This window comes from Myxocyprinus asiaticus, chromosome 2, assembly GCF_019703515.2.
Source record: "Myxocyprinus asiaticus isolate MX2 ecotype Aquarium Trade chromosome 2, UBuf_Myxa_2, whole genome shotgun sequence".
Taxonomy (NCBI): Eukaryota; Metazoa; Chordata; class Actinopteri; order Cypriniformes; family Catostomidae; genus Myxocyprinus; species Myxocyprinus asiaticus.
Window position 1 is genome coordinate 18,122,423 of NC_059345.1, and position 10,154 is coordinate 18,132,576.

The 10,154-nt window shown below is 41.4% G+C and overlaps 1 protein-coding gene across 2 annotated transcripts; it reads right to left on the reverse strand.

Annotated features, from left to right (window-relative positions):
* Positions 1-6,959: 6,959 nt before the first annotated feature.
* On the reverse strand, positions 6,960-10,154 carry nitr3a (novel immune-type receptor 3a). Of its 2 annotated transcripts, none has more exons than XM_051723929.1 (7): positions 10,033-10,154; positions 9,715-9,808; positions 9,270-9,626; positions 8,747-9,109; positions 8,423-8,539; positions 8,239-8,279; positions 6,960-7,892 (listed from the first exon to the last, which is right to left on the reverse strand). In XM_051723929.1, exons 2-7 carry the CDS (start codon positions 9,758-9,760, stop codon positions 7,758-7,760), a joined length of 1,059 nt encoding a protein of 352 aa, XP_051579889.1. In that variant the 5' UTR covers positions 9,761-9,808; positions 10,033-10,154; the 3' UTR covers positions 6,960-7,757. The 2 variants fall into 2 exon arrangements, with proteins under 2 accessions (XP_051579889.1, XP_051579880.1); XM_051723920.1 differs by having other exon boundaries at positions 9,715-9,781; positions 10,033-10,128.

The window sequence follows — 10,154 nt, forward strand, 5'->3', positions numbered from 1 at the left end:
CCTTACTTCATCATACCGAATAAAGGCGGTGGATTGAGGCCAATATTGGACCTCCGAGTTCTGAACCGGGCCTTGCACAGACTCCCGTTCAAGATGCTGACACCAAAGCACATTTTGGCGTGTTTCTGGCATCAAGATTGGTTCGCGGCAGTAGACCTGAAGGACGCATACTTTCACGTCTCGATTCTACCTCAACACAGACCCTTCCTACGGTTTGCTTTCAACGGCCGGGCATATCAGTACAAGGTCCTCCCCTTCGGCCTATCCCTGTCCCCTCGCGTCTTCACAAAACTTGCCCCGTTAAGGGAAGTGGGTGTCCGCATACTCAACTATCTTGATGACTGGTTGATTCTAGCTCACTCTCGAGAGTTGCTATACACACACAGGGACCTTGTGCTCAGGCACCTCAGCTGGCACCTCATGTCGCATGTCGCAACTCACCTGCCGTCTCCTCCTATGGAGTCAGCGGCGACTAAGGTCGCTGCGGGCCACTCACATCCCGGGCAACCTCAACGCCACAGCAGATGCACTGTCGTGGCAGGTGACGCTCAGGGGAGAGTGGAGACTCCACCCCCATGTGGTCCAGCTGATTTGGAGTCGGTTCGGCAAAGCACAAGTAGACCTATTTGCCTCCCGAGAAACCTCCCACTGCCCGCTCTGGTATTCTCCAACGGGGCCCCCTTCAGCCCAGACGTGCTGGCACACAGCTGGCCCCGGGGGCTGCGCAAGTATGCGTTCCCCCCAGTGAGCCTACTTGCACAGACCTTGTGCAAGGTCAGGGAGGATGAGGAGCATGTCAACCTCTTGGCCCCATATTGGCCCACCCAGACTTGGTTCTCAGACCTCACGCACCTCATGACAGCCCCTCCCTGGTGAATTCCCCTGAGGAAGCACCATCTGGCACCCGCGCCCAGACCTCTGGAACCTCCATGTCTGGCCCTTGGATGGGACGCGGAAGACCTAAGTGGCCTACCACCAGCAGTGGTAGACACAATCACTCAGGCCAGAGCTCCCTCTATGAGGCAGCTTTATACCCTGAAGTGGTGTCAGTTCGTGAATTGGTGTTCTTCCGAAGCTGAAGACCCTCAGAGATGCGCAGTTGGGTCAGTGCTTTCCTTCCTGCAGGAGAGGCTGGGTGTATGTGGCCGCCATATCGGCACACCATGATACAGTGGACGGTAAATCCTTAGGGAAGCACGACCTGATTATCAGGTTCCTGAGAGGTGCCCGGAGGCTGAATCCTCCTAGGCCACGCCTGTTCCCCTCGTGGGATCTCTCCATGGTCCTCCTGGGCCTTTGCGGAGCCCCCTTTGAGCCGCTAGAGTCAGTCGAGTTGAAAGCACTCTCCTTGAAGATGGCCCTCCTGATTGTGCTCACCTCCATCAAGAGGGTCGGGGACCTGCAAGCTTTCTCTGTCAGCTATACCTGCCTGGAGTTCAGTCCTGGTGACTCTCACATAATTCTGAGACCCAGGCCAGGCTATGTGCCCAAGGTTCCCACAACCCCCATCAGGGATCAGGTGGTGAAACTGCAAGAGCTGCCCCAGGAGGAGGCTGACCCAGCCCTGTCGTTGCTGTGTCCGGTATGTACTTTGCACATCTACTTGGATCACACGCAGAGCTTTAGATGCTCTGAGCAGCTCTTTGTCTAATTTGGCGGACAGCGGAAAGGGAACGCTGTTTCCAAACAGAAGCTTGCCCACTGGATCATGGATGCCATTGCTATGGCATACCAGGCCCAGGCCATGCCCGCCCCTTCGGGTATACGAGCACACTCCACAAGGAGTCTGGCATCCTCGTGGGCACTGGCCCATGGCACCTCTCTAGCAGACATCTTTAGGGCAGCGGGCTGGGCGACACCTAATACTTTCGCGAGATTTTACAATCTCCGGGTTGAGCTGGTTTCATCCCGTGTTCTGTCAGGTATGAACAGGTAAGTTCGGGAGCACGGACAGCTGGCCAGGCGTATCGCTTGCATATAGCGCCTTTCCCCTCCAAAGAGGCGAAGATGTGAGCTTCTTTTCCCATGCGAGTTCATGAACCCATGAACCCTGGATGTCCTTCCTCCCTAGCCCTGTGGCTCGTGAATTCAGCGGAGGAATTCACAGCCGGAACCAGTACGTTTTATAATATGCCCATACTGAGGTAGGTGCTCCACAGGTGCCGGTTACTCTGGTAACCCCCTGTGATGTATTTTCCTCAGTACGGTCTCCCTGTCGGCAGACCTGCATCTCCCTTCGACAGAGCCCTCTCTGCCCCGGTCGCCGTGTATGTAGAGCTCCTCCCCTTTCAGGCAGGACCTACTTCCTCTTCCATGTGATAGGATAGGAAAAGGACACCTTCCCCGGCGCATATATTGAATGTTAAAATGGCCCCAGCCGAATAACTGAATACTCTGTGGAGAGAAAGCATAGAGAGAAAAGGCCGCGGCTGGCGCGGCCTGATTCCATACTAGATACGTCTCTCTCCAAATTGCTTCCAAATTCAGCAACTATCAAAGGAGTCTGTCAAATAACAGCCTCACACATCTCATCTAAAATTAAAAGAGATATGATCAGGAAAAAAATGCAATACAAATTGTTCAACAATCAGTATATAACTGAACATACATGAAGACATGGAGACATTGAAAATAAGGGAACACAAAACCCTCACAAAACTTCATTTTGAAGCACATGCAGGGCTGGATCAGTAATCTGGCATACCGGGCATTTTCCCTGTGGGCCGACGCACTTTGGGGCTGATCAGGGGCAGACTGACCATCAGGAGAACCGGGACTAAGCTGAAATGAGCCGCCGCGTTATGCAGAACGGGCCACAGAACGGTGCAGCGATATGACGAAGGGGGCAGCAATATGCAGAAAAGGACAGCGACATCCTAATAGTTACTAAGTAGTCTGTTTGTCAAATATTCCAGCAGCATATCAAACAAGGTTAATTATTGTACGGGTGCACCAGCAGCCAGGGAGAAAGTGACAGTGACAACATGGATAGCTCCAAACGATAGCTTATTTTCTGAAGGTGATAAAGGTGGATGTAAGTGATAGTTACAGTGAAAATACAACATTTACATTTATAGTTACATTTACATTATCCAAAGGGACTTACAAAATGAGAAAGGATACAACATAAGTGATTTATCCTAAGGATGCATTACAAAATTTCAATTGTATTAGAAAAGTACTACCCAAGATAGAGATTAGAGTGCAACAAGATTTTGTTTATATATACAAATATTTTATGAGTGTAGGGTCAAGTGATCATGAAAAAAGTTGTGTCTTAAGCCATTTTTTGTAGTCAGAGAGGGAGTCTGCTTCACGGATGGAGTTGGGAAGGTTGTTCCACCATCAAGATAGAGTGAAGCCGAAAGTCCGGGGAAGTGATTTAGTGCCCCCTTGTATTGGTACCACAAGGCGCTGCTCATTTACAGACTGGAGCCTTATGGTAGGTATGTAGCTCTGAAGAATTGTAGGTAAACTGCCACAGAATCAGTGACTGTTTTGTATGTCAGCATCAGAGCTTTGAACTTGATACGTGCAGCAATCAGCAGCCAGTGTAGAGAGACAAGGAGGGGTGTAACATGCACTATCTTGAGTTCATTGAAGACCAAAAATGCTGCTGCATTCTGGATCATTTGCAGAGGTCCATTTGCGCATGTAAGAAGGCCAGCAAAAAGAGCATTGCAGTAATCCAGTTTAGATATGACAATAGACTGAATAAGGATTTGTGTTCAGAGAGGAAGGGTCTTATCATCCTAATATTGTAGAGTGCAAATCTACAGGATCTGGCTGTTTTTGAGATGTGGTCGGTAAAACTGGATTGGTTGTCGATGGTTACCCCTAGGTTTCTGATAGTTTTGGATGGTGTTATTGAGATGAACCTATCTGAACGCTGATGTTGTGTTCAACAGCAGGGTTGGCTGGAAAGACGAGGAGCTCAGTCTTCGCTAGACTGAGTTGAAGGTGGTATTTCTTCATCCAAGCCAAGATGTCTGACAGGCAGGCCGAGATCCGAGTAGTCACAGTGAGTTCGTCAGGCTGGAAAGACAAGTGAGGCTGCGTATCACTTGCGTAGCAGTGGTAAGAAAACCTGTGTGCTTGAATGATGGGTCCCAGTGATGTTGTAAATATAGAGAAGAGAAGTGGGCAAAGCACTGAGCCCTGAAGTACCCCAGTAAGTAAATGATGTGACTTGAACATTCCACCTCTCCAGGCTTCCTTGAAAGACCTTCCTAAGAGATAGTACTTGAACCAGCCAAGCACAGTTCCTGTGATAGCCAGAGTGGAGATGGTGGACCGGAGAATCTGATGGTTGACTGTGTCAAAGGCTGCAGATAGGTCTAGCAGAATGAAAACGGGTTATCTGGAGCCAGCTCTGGCCTGTCTCAGGGATTCAGTGACAGACAGCAGGGCAGTCTCGGTAGAGTGGCACTTTTGAAGCCTGACTGATTGTCTTCTAACAGCTTGTTCTGTGAGAGAAATGCAGAGATCTGATTGAAAACAAGCTTTTAGAGTGTTTTCAAACCGGTCTGTAATTTTCTACTTGTGTCAGGATAAGCGCAGGTTTTTTTTTTTTTTTTTTTACTATTTTAAGGCCAAAAAAACTTGTATACACTATAAAAAATGTTGATTGTGGAAACAATTAAGGGAACTCCACAGTTTAATTCTAAAGTGCCAATGTGGCAGTGTTACATTTTAAAAATGTGCTCATGATTTTCAGTTATGCTAAAATGTAAAGGTTTGAACAAAGTCTGTACTCTGCACTACTGGCTCTTGAGTGCATTTTTCAAATTGTGGAAAGACATCTCATAAAGTCCAGTTCACTTAGTCAGGCTTGTCCATTTTTAGAAAACATTTTGGACTGCTGAATCCCACAAGACCAAAGAAAGACCATAGTTGTTTTTTGGTCAGTGGCTGCTCTGCCATCTTCCCAACCTGTCAAAACATCAGCGCAATCCCTAGAAATCACATCACACTATTGTGGCTGAAGCCCTGTAGAGCCAAAAAATGGGAGGGTCATAATGCTCAAACAACCAGCAACAATTTGATAGTGCTGATTTGTTTCCAGGGGAAATCACCCTACAAATGGCTTAGTTAGTAGCATCGCTACTTTTAGTTAGATACTCCCTAACACTGCTTGAGACTTCTTACAGTTGTCTCTTGTTCTGTTCCCACATCCTGAGCATGTCTAAGAGGATGCATTTTTGCATATTTGCTGGAGCACATTCAAGGGTTCTTTAACCTGTTTGGTGTTCAGCAGCTCAAATGGCGAAAAACCTAATTTCTAATTTTACATTTACATTTAAAGGAATAGTTCACCCAAAAAATGAAAATTCTGTAATGAGAGAAGCTTGTTCACCCGACAACTTAATACCTGATCACCATTCACTTGCATTGTATGGACCTACAGAGCTGAGATGTTCATCTAAAAATCTTTGTTTGTGTCCTGCTGAAGAAAGAAAGTCGTGCACATCTGGCATGAGGGTGAATAAATTATGAGAGAATTTAAATTTTTGGGTGAACAAACCCTTTAAGTGTTGTGAATGAGCTTCTCTTATGCACTCACGAAAGCACAAAGAAGATTTATGATGGAAGTCAAGAATTTGGGCAGGCCTTTTAAGACTTCAGTGTAAACGCCCACTGTTGTGATTGGCTATCATCGTGCAGCCCTTCCAATAGAGCCATATTTGAAACACAGTCCAAAGAAAATGAACAAACTCCACAAGACCACAACATTTATAAAACTAAATTTCAGGATTAACATAACTCACACACAACAAATTTCATCAGAATATATTAAACTGTTCACTCAAGCAGCACCATAATATATCAAACAGTCATGGCATATGAAATATTCATGAATGAAATTGTTTACTTAAGAATTTGCAGTCCAATAGTGTTTTAACTGCCCCATCCTTCAATAATAGTTCCTGTGACTGGTTCACAAGCATACAGTAAAATCCACGCTAAAATCTTCTGAATACACAAATGTAATACAGTCCATGGTGATGTTGGGGTGTTTTAACAGGCTTCAACAGGCCAAAGCAGAGACACTGGTCTTCAAATCTCACATCTTCCGTGTTTGTTTACACACAGGTCTGCGTGTGTTTTTCCCAGTCAGTGGAAGCAGCAGAATGAGATGCATTTTTAAAAGCTGTGCTTGTGCTTGCTCTTAAAATGCAGCGCACATTGCCGGTGTTGTGCAAAAACACATCAATACGATCAAAGATGTCCATGTTTACAAAAGACCAACAATTAAAAATAGCACAGATGAGTGCAAAAACGGTCTAGGATGCCTTCAAAACAGCACAGCAGCATGACAGCACAGCTGAATGAAACACAATGGGGGTCTCCATTTTAGAGTTATAACTTGACATTGCATCTTTTAAAACCAGTGCAAGATGTATGATAATGCTCAAAGCCATTAGTCTAGTGCACGTTTATGTAGAAAAACATTTAAATCCAAATAGGCACATTAAGGTGTCCTGTGTAAGTCCACTTTGGATGAGTCTCCCATGACAGGCCCATCTCTCTCCTCTTCACCTCTGTGACTGACAGAGCACCAGTGGGCGGGGCCAAGGGTGTAATGATGAAAAATAGACATTGATGTCTTGCTGAAGGGGCAGTCATATGCATATGTATTTGATCCTTGTGATGTCACAAGTTCCACAATTTCCAAACGAGCCGTTTTTGCAGGTTGGTTTAAATACAGTAAATGCTCATTTTCTATTAAGGAGGAAGTTTTCAGTTCAGAAACTTACAATATGTTTTTATAGTACAATGACCTCTTATATGTCAAAAAATCAAGGAACATTTGATTCCTCATGGCATGACCCCTTTAAACACATTACAGTACAGTATACATGATTCACTCGTATTGGGATAGCCAGTCATTTAATTTCTGATTTCTGATATTTTTTTTTTTTTCCTGAAGTGCAACCATAGATATGAAAGTGCAATCAGTAAATAAATCCTGCTAGTTACAACATTTCTAAGACTTCTCTTAAAAACAACATTCTTTTCATAGAAAACTTGAACTAAATCTTCTCTACAAATGAACATTTATTGGCAAACATATTGAATATTAGCACACAGGCTGTTTATTTATTATATGAAGAACTGTTTTCACACAAAATCTGTTTATGTAGTGCCCTGTGGCATCTGCACCATTGACTGCCATTCAAATAGCTCCAAAATGGCGGGGCTGTGGACGCATACAGACCAGACGAATGAGGTTCCTATGGTGCAGTGGGTCTGCAGAGGTGAGGGTGTGACAAAGTGTATTGTGAAACAAATCAAACTATTCCAAGTTTGGTCTAAAATCTATTTATACCAGCAAGCATAACTAGTGGTGCATTTGCAGGTTTTACATGATCGTACAATATCATATAACGTCGCTGTATGATAAAACATGCTTACAGTTACCTATCCTCTATACACAAAACAACAGAAGATAATACAACACTTTTTTAAAGAGATCAGTGTGTTGAATGTCTCGTACAATATAGCTGTAAATAAAGAAATATGTCAAATAATGTCCTGCCCCCACAAGCAGATCTTGTGATTATAAGGTCAGACAGAACTGAAAAGAAGCTATAGGTAATTTTATATTATTTATTATACATCATTTTACAATTACAAAAATCTTAAGCAACATTGCAAAAATACATCTGTAGAAAATTGAACTATGAAGATATAATCAACAAAAAACTATGCTTGATAATAATAATAATCATAATCATAACATTATTTTCCAAGAACTAGTAATTATCTGAACTAGTCATCTGTGAATAAATGGTCTCTTCTTGGCTGCTTTTAACCGGAGGACTTTTTGAGATGGTAGGCCTTTTGGGAATACTTAAGGCTGCATAATTCAAGGCATCTGTGTCATCAGTCTGCATGGTGAATTACAAAATGATCAGTAAACAATACTGAAAAACACATGAATTGTATAAATTGCTTTCCATAGAAAACAGGAGAATATACAGTATACTGTATATATATAGAAAATAAATTCCCCTGAACGATTTAATTAAATAAATATTTTTTAAACTCCCTAATGTGGACAGCAGGAATGTATCTTTCTATATCATCAGTTTTCCCTTGAGCAAAAATGTATACAGTAATATACAAGAAGTAATATGTACTAAAAATATGAATTCCATTGGAGCCTTTTACATTCTACCTTTTCATTTTCCTTGTAGTTTATTTAACGTTACAGGATATAATAAAAAAGATTACCTGATTCCTTTGTTGACTGGGTTGTTTCTTGGTTCCTTTGGCTAATAAGAAAATATAATTGTTTTAGATCACTGACCTGAATTTCAAAGATACCAGTTTCAGTGTAGAATCTTATAAAATATTATGTTTAATTTTGCCATAAGCATATGTTACATTTATATTGACTACTAATATGAAACTATACCTTTTTTGTGATTATATTGTATCAGTCTCACTAGAAAAATGATCACAATCATGGATATGATGCAGATTGTTAACAGGGTTAGAACAATTGGATTCCAGAAGGACAAAGCTGGAGATGCTGAAATAGTTGCACAAATTAAAGATTCCATGTACCAAAACTAAATAATAAATAATTATTCAATTTATTTTCTGACTGAAGATAGTATGGTATTATTTGTCATTTGTACCAAATTGTACATTTACACTTAGCAAATATTTTTATCCAAAGTGACTCGCAAATAAGGACAATAACAACAACAACAATCAATATCAAATATAATATTACCTTTAATAGTCAATTTAGTTCCATTTCCATAGTGTAACTTCCCACATGCATCAACAGCACAGTAATAAATCCCATCATCACTTGCTTTGAGTTCCCTCTTAGGGAGACTATAGACACAATTGCGATTAAGAGAGCCGTTCTCTGATCTCCTCATACAATGATCACTCATGTTTCTGTGGGTGTAAATGATTCTTGGATGAAAATATCCCCATCCATGTCTGAACCAGTAGACACTGTATTCTCCTGCACAGATCTCAGTGATGACTGTCACCGAACATTGCAAAGACACTGAGTCTCCTGGATAAACTTTAACATCTAATACAGGCTTCTTGTGAACAGTGGTGCTGCTGGCAGAATCTGCATCTTTGGAGGAAGGAAAGAAAACAAAAAAGTTAACTGATTTGTTGCAATGCACAATTTTATATATTTATTATTTTCCGTAAGTAATGTAATATGTTCTGAAAATGCAAGTTATTAAGTGGATTGTGAGTGACGATCCATAGATGTTTTTAGCATGACTCACCATGGACCAAAACCGTCCCATCTCCAAACTGAATAATGTTCATGAAACCCACAGCACAGTAATAGGTTGTTAAATCATATTCCTCCAAGTTTATAATGCTCAAATTAAGAGAGCCAGTTCCAATTCTAATAAAATATCGATTGACCTTGTCAAAGCCATTTCGATATGTTAGGTCTCTTGAGCGATATTCTAAATACGCAATAAGAAGTGGTTTCTTGCCAACAGGCTGTTTATACCATGAAACAATATGTATCAAGTCTGAAAAGGAATAAAAGCAAGGTATATTCACACTGCCTCCAAGTTCAGCAACTATCAAAGGATGCTGGTAGATAATATTCTCTTTTTCACATTCCCCATCTAAAAAGAAAACCAATATGATCAAGAGAGAACTATGAAACCAAATTGTTCAACATTCATTCAACAATCAAGATCTCATTATACTTACATGCAAACATAGAGAGAATGAGGGTAAACAACACCTTGAACATCATGTTGCAGCACCTGTAAGCAGACTGAAGTACTCAGCTTGTTAATGTCCGCTGAAACACGCAAATACAAAATTCAAAGTGATACATTTGTAATATTACATTATATATATATATATATATATATATATATATATATATATATATATATATATATATATATATATATTATTATTATTATTATTATTATTATTACTTATAAAAACAGTTTGTAGTCATTGTAATAATAATTAGTTCAATTAAATTTATCATGGTCTTAAAACTTTTGGATTACTCACAGTATAACCTGATAAGCAACAAGTCAATTTGATATTATATTGAAATTAAGTGAAGTAGAAAGACCCCGGCTATTTGAGATAGTCCATTTAGCAATATGTGTTGTGTCAGACTACTGCTACTT